This window comes from Panthera leo, chromosome A2 (assembly GCF_018350215.1).
Source record: "Panthera leo isolate Ple1 chromosome A2, P.leo_Ple1_pat1.1, whole genome shotgun sequence".
In the NCBI taxonomy this organism is placed as follows: Eukaryota; Metazoa; Chordata; class Mammalia; order Carnivora; family Felidae; genus Panthera; species Panthera leo.
This window is the reverse complement of record NC_056680.1, coordinates 60,189,748-60,204,668: the sequence shown is the minus strand read 5'-3', so window position 1 is coordinate 60,204,668 and position 14,921 is coordinate 60,189,748. Positions and strand designations below refer to the sequence as shown.

Genomic DNA, 14,921 nt, shown 5'->3' with positions numbered 1-14,921 from the left:
TCTGGGGCCCCCCTGCCCTGCCTGAGCTCTCCTGTGCCCCTCCCCCCACTCTGGGAGTCCCCACCCCCTTTTACCCACAGCAGCCCCAGCCCAGGCCTCAGGGCATCTTCCAGTGTGCCTTCTACTTAAAAGTTATTACTTGTCCATCTCCCCCAGCTGAGAGCAAGGATGTCTGTGTCCTTCACAGAATGATCCGAAACTCCTAGGGAAGTCCCTGGCAGGGAGTAAATGTGAGGGTAAGTCCAGGAGAACATTCACTGCCTTATATGAACTTGCTTCCCACATGTAAACCTCCCCGGACCCTCACAGCACCCTGATGAGCTGTGCGGGGCGGGGACGGCCAGCCTTGGCTCAGAGGTCAGCCTGTGTGTCTTGTGGGGTGTGACACGGCTCCTGTGTGAGCTCTCAGAGGGCTCAGAGTCACTTCCTCTCGCTCAGTGAACCCAGGACACAGCCTCATTGCACGCAGCCCCGTTCCTGCTCCGCTTGGGGGTGCGATGATTATGGCCCCGGGAGGGGGGCTGCTGAGGGGGTGTTCTGTGATATCCCGCATCTGCTTGCGTCCCCGCCCCTAGGCGCTGCCACAGACCCAGCTCCTCTGTTTTCTCAGCCAGTCATGCCCCTGCACATGATGAGAGTTGAACACTTCAATGTGGGTGGTCCCTGTGGAGCTGGGATGGCCTCTCCTGTGGCTTGCATGTTGTTAGAGGTTGAATCGTGTCACCTCCAAAACGTGTGTTGAGGTCTAACCCCTCATGCCTGTGAATGTGACCATTTTTTGGAAATAGGCTCCTGGCAGCTGTGATTAGTTAAAATGAGGTCATGCTGGGCTCGGTGGGCCGTCCTCCAATGACTGGTGTCCTTGCAAGTAGCAGAGAAGGGACGCACTGGGGAGAACGCTGCATCCAGCCATCAGGAGCCACACTCGTGCTCTATGAACTCTGCTGGGGATGCTGTCACAGGGGCCACAAAGAAGAGAGAAGCGTATTCCGCCACCATTCCAGACACCAGGAGTCTGGGATGAGGGTGTGGGCCCGGTTGGTGCCTCCCTGTCCCCTGGCTTCTGGTGGCTGCTGGCGATCTGTGGATTGTAGACACAGCACTGCGGTCTCTGCCTCCCCTGCCCACGTTTTCCTCACTGTGGACCAACCACACTTTCCTAATAAGAGGACCCACCCTACCCAGTATGATCTGGTCTTAATTTAACTAATTATATCTGCAAAGACCCTATTTCTAAATAATACCACACTCAGTACTGGGGTTAGGGCTTGAACATACCTTTTTGGGGGACACATTTCTTTTTTTTATTAAAAAATTTTTTTTAATGTTTATTTATTATTGAGAGACAGAAACAGAGCGTGAGCAGGGGAGGGGCAGAGAGAGAGGGAGACATAGAATCCAAAGCAGGCTCCAGGCTCCAGGCTGTCAGCACAGAGCCCGACATGGGGCTCGAACTCACCAACCATGAGATCATGGCCTGAGCCGAAGTCGGTCGCTTAACCAACTGAGCCACCCAGGTGCCCCTTGGGGGGGACACATTTCAACCCTAAACACACACCAGGTTGGTTTATAAAGGTTTATTACTAATTTAGTGAGGCTTCCTAGGCAGAACAACTGGCTTCGAAGTTTATTTTGTTTCGGGGGTGGTAGTGGGAGGAGGGCCCCCCACCCCTCCTCCAGGGCCAAGGAAGAAGTCCCTAGGCTTACTTGTCAGCTGGCCCAGGTGTGGGGCAGGAGGGCGACTGGCGGGTCTTACAAGTTGTCAGCATAAAACAGCAAAAATTGAGCAGATTCTTTATTATCCAAAGCAATTGATAGTAGGCTGCTGGCTGCATTACAGTAAGCAAATGCACCTGTATTTCTCTCATATCCTGCTTGGGATGGTTTTCTGTGCCATCTTGCTTTACTGTCACCACCTGGTGAAGGAGTGGGGTTTGTTGCTAGGAATTAGCCCTGCTCACCAGGTTTCGACCATTTATTCTGGGCATTGAAGAGCGCTGCCCGAGAAGTGTGCAGCTCTGACGGGGTGCAGGCCCGGGCCGCTGCTGTGCTTGTGACATGGGCTACAGCTCGGGGCTCCCATGAACACCTCCTGCCTAGGATGCCAGCAGTGAGAATCCAGGCTGCCTCCTATGCTTCTGGCTGACTAGGGGTGAGTCCGGTTCCCATGACCCCTCTTTGGGGTCAGTTAATTGCTGCAGTGACTCACAGAACTCAGGGAAACGTGTTACTTACTAATTACCCATTTGTTACAAAAGGAGTCTCCCTGCCCTCTCAGATCTCGTGCTCACCAACCTGGAGGCCCTCACAACCCCGTCCTTTCTGGGTTTTCTGGAGGCTTCATTACACAGGCATGAGTGATGAACTCATTGGCCACTGGTGATTGATCCAACCTCCAGCCCCTCCTGTCCCCGAACTTAAAGTTCCAATCCTGTAACCACGTGGTTAGGTCCCCAGGCCACCTGCCCCCATCCTCAGGTGCTTTCCCAAACTCACTCGTTAACATTATAAGAGGCACCTTTACACCTCACAAAGAAAATCCCAAGGGTTTTTAGGAGCTGTGTGCCAGGAATGGAGACGAACCAAATAAATTCTTTTAAATCACAGAATCACACTCTGCACAGACCTCGTCTCCAAATGTAGTTGCACAGGGGTGACAGCTTCAGCAAAGGACTTTGAACACAATTGAGGCTGTGAAAGCGTTGAAAGTAGATCGAAAGGTAAAAAGTGCCAGGCGGAGCCAAGCTTCTGATCCCTTGCCAGGCTGGGCCCTGTGTTCCGTTCACAATACAGATGTGCAGTTTGTGGACAGGAATACAGGACAGAATCCCTGTGATAATATCACTTTTGTTGCCTGCTTTCTTGTGTTGGAAGGAAAGGGTTGAGGTTCAGCTCTTGTCCCAGGAGCCCGTGTGTGGGTGGGAGGAGCCCCCGACTGTAAACACCTGTCCTTTGGTCCTCCCCTCTCCCAGCCTGGACCTCAGACGTGTGTGTGCGGCCAGGCCATGCCTGCTTCTACTCTGGGAGCCAGTTTATACCCGTCCTGTTGTCTATTTTTAAGGTTACTTTTTTTCTTACTACAAAAGCAATGAAAACTCTCATTTTTTTATCAGCATCGGGGGCGGAGCTTAGCGGTCTGTGCTGTACAGTTGTGTTTCCAGGACTCTCCTCACAGCAGGCAGAGGATGAGACGCCCAGAGACCCGGCGTGGAGTCTCCTTCCGGACTGCGGGTGTGACTTGTTTGCTGGGGAATTAGCGGGGGCTGGATGGTCTGAGGGTCCCTTACATGGAGTTGAGTGTCCGCATGCTCCTGGAAGACACAGCAGTCTGGTCTCCCTGGGGCACCTGCACATCTTATTCTGGCCCAGACCCCTCTCATTGCATCATTTTTAAGTTCTTTTGGTTTTATTAAATCAATACATGCTTCTTTCACTTAAAGAATGTAAATAGAACAAAATAAACTTTGACATTTTTTATTAAAATAACTTGTACCTAGAGATAAATGATAAAAGTGAAAGGCCCTTTATCCAGAGTTTTCTGTTTTTAATATTTTAGCTCACTTACCATTTTCATTTCTCATGCTCTGGCTCTCGCTGCATGTGTGTTTATGTACACACACGAGTACACTCATGCGTAATCTTTCTTACGCACTAGAGAGTCAGCTACATGCAGCATCCTGTTTTCTCACCAGATCCTTTGGGGTTTCCTGAGAGCAGAGATACTCTCTTACAGCTGTGGTTCAGTCATCAACATCCATGCTTTCAACACGCATAGTGCCCACATTTCAATTCTGTCAGTTGACCCCAAAGTCTCTCCCTCCAGTTCAGGATCTAGTGTGGGGTCAGGTCCTGCATTTTGTTTTCACATCTCTCCAGCACCCTGAATCTGGAACGTTTCCTCCACCTTTGTTTTGTCCTTTGTGACTTTGGGATAACATAGTCCTCCCCTCCAGGTGACTTTCTCTTTTGGATTTGCCCCCGCAATTAGACCAGGACTTTTCATTCTTAGCCGGAACACTGCCTGGTGACGTGTTCTTTCTTAGGGTGCGATGGCTGGGGCACACAGTGGCCATCTGTCATGTTGTCACTGATTTGATCACCCAGTCAGGTATTGCCCAAGTGTGCATCGTTGTAATTACTAGGTTTTTTTTTTTTTTCTCCCTGACCCCTAAGAAGCAGTCTGTGGGGAGACATTTTGAGAGAAACAGAGCGCGCGAGAGAAATAGCACGTGTGCACTCAAGGGAGGGGCAGAGAGCAAGGGAGAGTGAGAATCCCAAGCAGGCTCTGAGCTGTCAGCACAGAGCCCGAAATGGGTCTCAAACTCACAAACCCTGAGATCATGAGCTGAAGTTGGACGCTCACCGACTGAGCCCCCCAGGTGCCCCTGGCCTGAACCAGTCTTCATTGAGATTGAGATGGTCACAGAATGATACTACTCCAGCTGCAGCACTTGACTCATTGGATAGTTGTGAGCAAGAGCCCTCCTCCCTCCCCCAGTTTGTTTATGTATACCTACACGGACTCATTCAGTCCTGCTTTTCAATGGTTTTTCATTAGTTACTGTATTTATTATGCTCACACTCAGATTGTCCCAGACTTGGCCGTGGGAGCCTCTTCAAGCTGGCACCTATGTTCTGTGACCTACCAGCATTTTTTTGAGCACTTCCTTGTTTTCTGAAGATGCTCAGACTTCTCTTGTTCTTTCCCGGCCATCCCTCCAAGGAGACCTGTTGTCTTTTAGTGTGGAATGGCACGGAAGGGGGTTGGTGTGCTCACTGCCCCCCTAGAGTATCTTTGGCCCTTTTGGTGGACGGAGCTAGGAGAGAGAATGCGTATAGATGCAAACGCGTACCCACACGCTCGCGTGTAGAAATCGTGCCGTTGCTCTGGCCTCACTGGTTCCCGTGTGCCCCTGGAAGTTCTTGTTCTAGCTTCTTCTTTCCATATTTGTGTGTCCCTTCTTCACCAGTGGAACCCCTGGCTCCTGACAAAATCGGCACATTTACTCAATTTTATAATATATTTAAAATAGTTCATTCTTAAACGGACTGCACTTACCAAACCTACTTAAAATAATTCAGGACCACCCCTGTCTGCCCACACTGTTACTCTTGATGAATATCCTTCTAGATCTCCTTATGTACACCTGTAGGGAAATACACAAATACAATTTTATTGAAACATCATACTATACATATTGTTCTGTAACTTGACTTTTCCTCCTGCTAATGAATATATCATTAACGTCATTCTGTAACATCGTCCAACGTCTCTGTGTCCACAAGGTGCGATCCATACAGTATTTTCTAATGAGTACAGAATAAGACTGTACCATACTTCTCTGTAATCGGACTTTGATTTTAAAAGGCATCCAGTTTTTCACTATTATATGTAAAGCTGACATCAACATCTTTGTAACTAAATCTTAATTATTTCCTTAGGCTAGAAGTGGAATTACTGGTCAAAGGGTATGTATATTTTTCTGTCTTTTTGAATGACGATGTGTGCTCTGGCCTGCGGTTGCAGAGAGGGCTGGTTTTTCTCGGCCAGGGCTTCTCTGTGGTGGCTGCACGTTGGAATCACCGAGGGAGCTCTTTGAAACAGTGCTGCCCGGGCCCAGCCCCCAGGTCTGGTTTCCATGAGCTGGGGCGCGGCCAGGATTTGTAGTTTTCAAGTCCCCCCAAGAGGTTCTGACGTGCAGCCAACTGGACGGGTAGAATCAAGTTGTGGTATTACTTCATTATTTTCATTACAGTTTTCCTTTGGAATTGTTTCAGACGCTCAGATTTGGGAGAAGTGGCCCCAGAAATAAAAGCATCTGAGAGACGGACCGCGGTGGCCATTGCAGGTAACGGGGGCCGGCACCCGCTTGGAAGCTGGTTCTGGTGGCGTCCTGGGCAGGGGCGCACAGGCCTCAGAAATAAATAAGCCTAAGGCTTTTGTTTTTCCTTTTATGAAAAGATTCCATTCAAGGGCCTTTTAACTTCATATATTCAAAGTAGGGTTCAGTTTCCAACAGGTGATTATCCCACAGTTTTCCGGGAACGTATCGTCCAATTCAAGCATGTTGTCCCTGCCACCCTGAATCTTGGCTTTGGGGGACTGTCTACTTTGTGACCTGGGCACTTCTGAGTGTTGTATTGGGACAACAGGGATAAAGCAGAACTGTCCCAAGCAGACCGATCCGTGGTCTTCCTGGCTGTGGTTCACACAGGCTGGGTCTTTTCCTCAGTGGGTTTGGGGGCTGGGGCTGGGACTGCCTCTCGTGACTTCACCTTTGAGGTATGGTGGCCACACATCAGACACCTTTTCTCTTAGAAATCCATGTTGGATCTATTGCTAATTCAGTGCTTCTTGAAATAAATATGTCCTATTGGATATCAGAGTGGTATGCAAAGATAACCCCACAAAAATATGTAAAGAAGTCTGGATTAATCAAATTCTGTTTTATTTTATTCATCCAAACAAATATTTGTTGACCACTTACCATGTGCGGGCACTGGAGTAGGCACTGTGGATATAGTAAATAGTAGTGAATGCAGTGGCCCACGATCCATGGAGCTTCTGTTCTAGAAGGTAGGCACTGGGAGAAGTAAAGGCCAGGTCAAGCCTCACAGCAAAGTTGGGATCAAGTAGAAATTGGCCAAAGCCTTACACCTTCTCAAGATCTAGAATGTGCTGTTCGGTACAGTAGCCATTAGGCACACAACGTGTACCTTGGTCACACCAGGTATATTTCAGGTGCTTGTGGGACATGCAGACTTAGAACATTTCCTTGACCACAGGGATTTCTGTCAGAATGAGAGTTGCTCTAGAGAGACTAGGAGGCAGCATGGGGTGATTGGGGGAGGGAATCCCCTCACTGGATGCCTGTTGTGAGCCAGGTGGTTAGTCATTATTGGTCCTTTGTTTCATTGAGGAAACCAACGCTCAGAGACACTCTGCTACCTTCCTACGTCCCATCTTTATTATCTCTCCAATGAATAAGCCTCTAGTAATTATTTTAAAAAATTTTCTTCTTGAGGTATGTGATTTCCTCTTCAGCCTGTTTCATTAATAAGACTTAAAAGCAAACTCTTCAACCTATAGGATTAAGAGGGAAGTTGTATTGAAGTGTGATGTACACCCGAAGAAGTGCCCACATTCCCAGTGTGTAACTGGAGAAATTTTCACAAACATGAACAGACCTATCTTAAGCAGCATCCAGACAAAGAAGCCAAACACGTCAGTTTCCCAGTAGTCCCCTCCCACCCTGCCTCTTCCAGGGATACTCACACTCCCGATTTTTAAAAGCATGGATTCGTTTTATATATAATCCTCTTACAGAGTTTATTTACCTCATTTCCATCTGAGGGTGTTAATTACTTCATAGCTCATTCCTTATTTTTTAAATTTATTTTTGTAAAAAATGTTTATTTTAAGAGAGAAAAAGAGAAAAGGGGAGGCGCAGAGAGAGAGGGAGAGAGAGAATCCCAAGCGGGCTCCATCCTGTCAGCACAGAGCCCAATACGGGGCTCGAACTCACAAACTGTAAGATCATGACCCAAGCCGAAATCAAGAGTCAGATGCTCAACCGACTGAGTCACCCGGGTGCCCCTTTAGCTCATTCTTTAAAAGAAATTTAAGAAAACTCTTTAAACTCTTCTCATTCTGGGAAGGTGGCAGAATAGGAAACGCCAGGAATCTGTCTCCCAACCTGCGCAGCACTTGTACTGGTGGATCTGGCCATTAACTGCTTTGTAACTCTGGAGTCAGGTGGAGATTTGCCACTTCCAGGGGGAGGCTTGGGTAGTAAATCTGTAGTTAGTTTGGTAAAAGCTACGTCTCTCAGCACAATAGCAGCTCCCTGCCTCCCATTCCTAGACAGATGCAGGCTGCTGTGCACACAGTCCTGCAGCAGCTTGCACACGGCTGGCGGGAACCAGCTGGAGTGGGCAGAAAGAACCCTGCCCAAATACTGGGGATCTCTGCTCTGCTGCTTACTGCTTCTGATCACAGAGGTGCAGACACAGGGTGGCCGTTGGTGTTGCTGCCCCTTCCTTATTGTTGCAAGCCCCTCCCCCTCCAGCTGAAGTGACTTCCAGGGGATTTCAAGACCAGCACCCTTCCTCCCCATTAATTTTTTGCCCTTTCCTCTTCTGGGAGCCAGACATTAGACACTAGAACATTCAAAAGCAATTGCATATGTGGGGAAATTAGATAGTGGGTGGGCATTCCCAAAGAAGATTTCAGAAAACACCTCAGAGGGCCTAAATTTCACACCTCAGTTTGCTCCTAAGCACAGAGCTCACCTACACAACCCAACAAATAATAACAAAGAGCAGCAAACCCTGGGGAAGGTGGGGGTATCTGATTTCCAGAGTTACCACATTATTAGATTCAAATGTCCAGTGTTCAATAAAGCAATCACAAGGCACACAAATAAACAGGGAAATATGACCCATTCAAAGAAAAACAATTGAACAAAAGTGGGCACTGAAAAGATTGAGGGCAGATGTATTAGGCGAAGACTTTAAGACAATGATCCTAAAGATGCTCAGAAATCTGAAGGAAAATGTGGAGAAAGTCAAGAACATGATATGTGAACTAAACAGTAATATCAATAAAGAGCTAGAATAAGAAACTAAAAGAAATTCTGGAGCTGAAAAGAACAGTAACCAGAATGAAAACTTCACTTGTGGAATTCAGAGGCAGATGGAGGCAGATGGAAGAAAGAATCCGTGAACTTAAAGATAGGACAATGGAACTTATGGAAGCTGAGGACCAGAGACAGAAAGATTGAAGAAAAGCATACAGAACCTAAGATGCCCATAGGACACCATCAGTAGGTACTCATTGTGGGCCTCCCAGAAGGAGGGGGGAGAGAGAGAGAGGGGCAGAGAGAATAATTGAAGAAATAATGGCTGAGAACTTCCTAAAAAGACCTGCATATAAAATCCAAGAAACTCAACAAAGTCCATGTAAGATGAATTTTAAGAGACCCACACCGAGACACGTTACAATTAAACTTCAACAAGAGAAGGAGTGAGTCTTGAAGGCAGCAGCAGAGAGGCAGATCATCACATACACAGGATCCTCCAAGATCATCTCTAGATTCCTTATCAGAAACTTTGGAAGCCAGAAGACAGTGGGAATATATATTTAAAGTGCTAAAAAAAATAAAAATAAAGTGCTAAGCAAACAAAAAAAACTATGAGCTAAGAATCCTATACCCAGCAAATCTGTCCTTCAAAAGTGAAGGAGAGGGATGCCTGGGTGGCTCATTCAGTTAAACTTCTAACTCTTGATCTCAGCTCAGGTCTTAATCTCAAGGTCATGAGTTCAAGCCCCATATGGGGCTCTTGCTGGACATGAAGCCTACTTTTAAAAAAAGTGAAGGAGAAACAGATATTCCCAGGTAAAGAGAAGCTGAGGGAGTTGGTGACCTTACACCTGCCCTACAGGAAATGTGCCAGGGAATTTTACAGGTGAAAAGAAAGGACACTAAACAGTGACTGTATTATTGATGCATTGAGATGTAAAGATCTAAATAAAGGTAAATACATGGGCAATTATAATAGCTAATGTAACAATTCTAACAATGGTTTGTAGCTTACTTCTTATTTTCTATATGATATAAGACTAATACATTTAAAAAAAATGTAATAGTAATATTACTATAACTTTGGTTTTTAACTCCAAATCTTATTTCCTGCATAACTTATGAGACTAATGCATTTGAAAGAATTAGTAGTTTATGTTCTGGGACATTCAGTGTATAAAGATGTGCTTTTGTGATATCAACAACCAAAAGAGGTGGGGGTAGAATGTAAAGGGGCAAAGTTTTTGGACGTATATAGGTCATATAGAAAACAAAGAGCAAAATGACAGAAGTAAGTGCCTCCTTATCAGTGGTTACTTTAAATATAAAGGCATTAAACTCTCCAATGAAAAGACAGAGATTGGCCCAACTATATGCTGTCTACAGGAGACTCACTTGAGATCCAAAGATAAAAAGAAGTTGAAAGTGACAGGATGAAGAAAGGTATTCCATGCGGATAATAACCAGTGGATAGTAGGAGTGGCTATACTAATATCAGACAAAATAGATTCCACATAAAAAAGGTTGCAAGAGACAAACAAGGGCATTGTATGTTAATAGAAGACTCAATACAGCAAGAAGATACAATAATTATAAACATGTACACACCTAATGACAGCCCATCAAAATATTTGAAACAAGAACTGATAGAAAGGAGAAATAGCTCTACAGTATGAGCTGGGAACATTAATACCCCACTCACAATAATAGATAGAACAACCAGACAGAAGACAAGAAAAGAAATAGAGGATTTAAAGAGCACAGTAAACTGTCCACATCTAACAAACATAGAGAACACTTAACCCAGCAACATGACACACATGTTCTTCTAAAGTGTACATTCACAAGTCAAGTCTACAGAGATTTTACAAAATAGATATCATAAAGTGAGCACGATGGGATGTAGTTAGAAATCAATAAAACCTAAAACTGAATAATTGTAAAAATTGTGGACACTAAACACACTTTCAACCAGGGTTTCAAGGTAGAAATCTCAAGAAAGTTAGAAAATACTTAGAGACAAATGAAAGCAAAAACACAAAACACCCAAACATGTAGGATGCAGCAAAAACAGCATTAAGAGGGAAAATTTAGAGCTATAAGAACTTACATTAAAAATAAGAAACGTGTGGGGCTCCTGGGTGGCTTAGTTGGTTAAGTGTCCAACTCTTGGTTTCAGCTCAGGTCTTGATCTCAGGGCTCATGAGTTTGAGCCTTATGTCGAGCTCTGTGCTGACAGTGCAGAGCGTGCTTGGGATTCTGTCTCCCTCTGTCTGCCCCTCCGCCACTCACTCTGTCTCTGTCTCTCTCAAAATAAATAAACTTAAAAAAAAAACAAACATCTGGAGCGCCTGGGTGGTTCAGTCAGTTAAGTGTCTGACTTTGGCTCAGGTCATGATCTCGTGGTTCGAGGGTTTGAGCCCTGTGTTGGGCTCTGTGCTAACAGCTTGGAGCCTGTAGCCTGCTTCGGATTCTGTGTCTTCCTCTCTCTCTGCCCCTCCCCAACTCATGCATGCTTGCTCGCTCGCTCAAAAAAATAAACATTAAAAACATTTAAAGAAATAAGAAATACCTCAAATCAACAACATAATTTTACAACTTAAGGAACTAGAAAAAGAAGAACAAGTGAAACCCGCAGCTAGCAGGAGGAAGAAAATACTAAAGATTGTAGCAGGGATCAGTAAAACAGAGATTAGAAAAATGGTGCAGAAAATTAATGAAACCAGAAATGAATTCTTGGATAAGAGCAACAACACTGACAAACTTTTAGCTACATTGACTAAGAAAAAAGGAGAAAAGACTCCTATCACTAAAATCAGAAATGGACGTGGGAGTGTGAATGGTGTGGCTGCTGGGGAAAACTGGGTGGAGCTTCTGCAAAAAAAATAAATATAGAAATGCCATATGGCCTAGCAGTTCCATTTCTGGGCGGGGCCCAAAGAATCGAAAGCAAGGTCTGCAGGAGATCTTTATACACCTGTGTCAATAGCGTCATCACGACGGCTAAAACATGAAGGTGACCCAAGTGTCCATCACCTCCTGGAGAGATTTCCCAAATGTGGTCCATCTGCACAATGGAATGTGATTCAGCCTTAAAAAGGAAGAAAATCCCACCATATGCTTTAGCATGGATGGACCATGAGGACATCATGCCAAATGAAATAAGCCAGTCACAAAAAGACAAACGCTGTGTGATTCTGTGTATGTGAGGCACGCAGAGTCGCAGAGCCCAGAACTGGTTTACAGGGACTGGGTCGGGGAGAATGGGAGTTACTATCTAGTAGGATTAGGACTCCGTATTCACAGTGCTGGTGGTAGATGGCTGCACAACAGTGAATGAACTGATTCAACACCACTCAGCTGTACACCCACAAATGTGCAAGGTAGTAAATTTTCTGTTATGTGTATTTTTTTAATGTTTATTTTTGAGAGAGAGCAAGAATGAGTGGAGGTAGGGGCAGAGAGAGAGGAAGACACGCAATTCAAAGCAGTCTCCAGCTCTGAGCTGTCAGCACAGAGCCCAATGCAGGGCTCAAACCCAAGAACCGTGAGATCACAACCTGAGCCAAAATCAGATGCTTAACCAACTGAGCCACCTAGGTGCCCCTGTTATGTGTATTTTTTTAAAAATGTTTTTAAAATTATTTTTGAGAAGGAGAGCATGAGCTAGGGAGGGGCAGAGAGAGGGGAACAGAGGATCTGAAGCAGGCCCTGTGCTGACAGCAGAGAGATGGATGTGGGGCTTGAACTCATGAACCATGAGATCATGGCCTGAGCTGAAGTCTGACGCTCAACCGGATGAGCCACCCAGGTGCCCCATGTTATATATATTTTAACACAATAAGAAAGGAGAAATTATTTTGAGAGCAGGGGAGGGGCAGAGAGGGAGAGGGAGAATCCCACGCAGGCTCCACACTGTCAGTGCAGAGCGCCATGCGGGGCTTGAACTCGAACCACGTGATCATGACCTGAGCCAAAGTCAAGAGTCGAACTTTTTTTTTAAAAATTTTTTTACATTTATTTATTTTTGGTAGACAGAGACAGAGCACAAGTGGGGGAGGGGCAGGGAGAGAGGGAGACACAGAATCTGAAGCAGGGTCCAGGCTCCAAGCTGTCAGCACAGAGCCCGACATGGGGCTCGAACTCACAAACTGTGAGATCATGACCTGAGCTGAAGTCGGATGCTTAACCAACTGAGCCACCCAGGTGCCCCAAGAGTTGGACGTTTAACCAACTGAGGCACCCAGGCACCCCATCCTTTGAATGGGGTTTTTTCTTTTTTGTTTGAATTTGCAAGAGTCGTTTATGTATCCTAGAAACTGGACCCGAATCGCGTATGATTTGCACGTGTTTTCCCCTATTCTGTAGGTTGTCTTTCCACTTTGTTCACAGTGCTCTTTGATGCACATGAAATTTTTATCTTCATGCAGTCCTGTCTGTTTTTTTTTTCTGTTGTTGCCTGTGCTTTGGGCATGACAGCTAAGGATCCATTGGCAGATCCAAGGTTACAAAGATTTACTCCTTTTCACTCTTATATTTAGGTCTTATAGAGTTCATCTTTGTACAGGGTGTGAGGTGGGAGTTCAACTTCATTCTCCTTCATATACACTAATAGCCCCAAGGTGTGAAGCGGTGTCTTCGATGTCCACAGACTGTCCAGTAGCAAGCACTCCAAAACACGGTGAAAGCTCTGTGGAGTGAGTACTGGGTGCCGTAATAACTGGGGAAAAGTAATTCAGTTTCGTGGGTGAGAGTCGTTCTAATCCCCCCACTGACCTATCATTTCAGTGGGAGCACCCGGCCAGCACTCTGTCCCTGTCAGCCTGGCACCCCCGGGGGTCGGAGCCTGGGCCTGTCCAGCAGGAACTATAGTGAAGAGCTTGGCCCCCCCAGGAGCAAGCCCTTGCCGGCCCCCACGTCTGCTGCTGACTGGTGCTTATCTGGGCTCCCAGCGATCTTGGCCTACGGACGTCTAGGGTCCCCTGCCCCACGGTGGTTCCTGCAGTTTGATAGGCTCACCCTTTGGCCACTTTGTGCCTCCTTGACGTCACCCACCTGTAATCTGCCCTGTGCGCATCAGAGCTGTGTCCCATCCCTACCAAAAGGAGGTCCTGGCTTCTGTGAGTCTGAGGTTTACCCTGTGATTCCTGCTCACAACTGCTCTCAGAGCTACCTGGAGCCAGGCCCGGGCTCCTCTCTGTCCCGTCATCTCCTATAACTCATATTTTCTTGGAGGGCATTTTGGATTCCTTGGAAAAAATCCTTCTGATGTTTTTTCTCCACTTTGAATAAACTGATCTTTTGATGGCTCAACACAGTGGTTTGATGTGTGTGACTCATCTGTCCTCCATGCTCTCGTGATTTCTCCAACCACTTTCCTGTTTCTCTTCCCTGCTCTTCACATGTGTTTCCAGAAATGCCATCAAAGAAGACTGTTTGAAAGGTCATGTTTATCTGCCTCCTGATATGGAAATCATGAGAGGAGTTAATCTGAAAATATCAGAATCTTTTCTTGATTCATAATCTTTAAAAAATATAATTTTAATTTTGGATTAGATGGTACTTTTACTTGGATCAAAAGCCAGAACAATAAAAAAGTACACACTGAAGTCTTGCTCCCACTGTCCCACGTTTGCAGTCAGGGCTGTAGGGTTTTGAGGTCTTCGTACATCTGAATGGCACTAACTGAAATACACCCTGTAGTAAAGTGTTAGTGTCAATGGACATACCCTGATGCTAGAGTTTGGGCAGATAACTGTGGACGTGGAAGTCATGGCCCTTCCCCAGGAGAGGTGCCTCATTTCCAGGGATTTCAAAAGCTCTATGATAGAATAAAAATGATGTCTGTAGGAGGTCATCTTGAAATTGAGCCAAGGAATTTGCATTGACTTATGTTTTAAATAGTTTCTAACATCAAAGATTAATCTATAAGTTTCATGAACTTATTTATATTTTATTTTTGGAAACTTGAAGTAAATTCTTTAAGATACATGTTCTAGAGCAAATCAGTGTTTCATATGTAGCTGTTACTACTTTGTGTCATATTTGGGGCTGGAAAAAAATGTACACAGGAAAAACTGAAGTTAAAAGCACTAATAATAAACAGGAGCCCCCACATTCTCACTGAGACTTTTTGGTAGAAAGGTCCTAACTTGCTGATGAAAGTCCTCATGTGTGTGTTTTCTTCCAGATCTGGAATGGAGAGAAATGGAAGCAGATGACTGTGAGTCTCGTGCGGGAGGAGACAGCAGGGTTTGGGGTGGACCAGTCTGGGGAAAGGGAGCGGGTGGGTAGACTGAGAACTCACCGGGATTTTACATTGTGAACACTGGGGAGAAC

The 14,921-nt window shown here is 45.7% G+C and overlaps 1 protein-coding gene across 4 annotated transcripts in view; it reads left to right on the top strand.

Annotated features, from left to right (window-relative positions):
* Positions 1–14,921, top strand: part of LOC122204973 (up-regulator of cell proliferation) — a 53,466-nt gene that overhangs the window by 33,474 nt on the left and 5,071 nt on the right. For 2 of the 4 annotated variants that reach the window (XM_042912907.1, XM_042912889.1), the window contains 3 exons: positions 5,443–5,469; positions 5,779–5,849; positions 14,773–14,805. In XM_042912907.1, the coding sequence (XP_042768841.1) occupies positions 14,790–14,805 (16 nt within the window). In that variant the 5' untranslated portion in view covers positions 5,443–5,469; positions 5,779–5,849; positions 14,773–14,789. Of the gene's footprint in view, positions 1–1,524; positions 3,232–5,442; positions 5,470–5,778; positions 5,850–14,772; positions 14,806–14,921 lie in introns of those variants that run through there. The other 2 variants (XM_042912880.1, XM_042912899.1) reach the window with 2 other exon arrangements.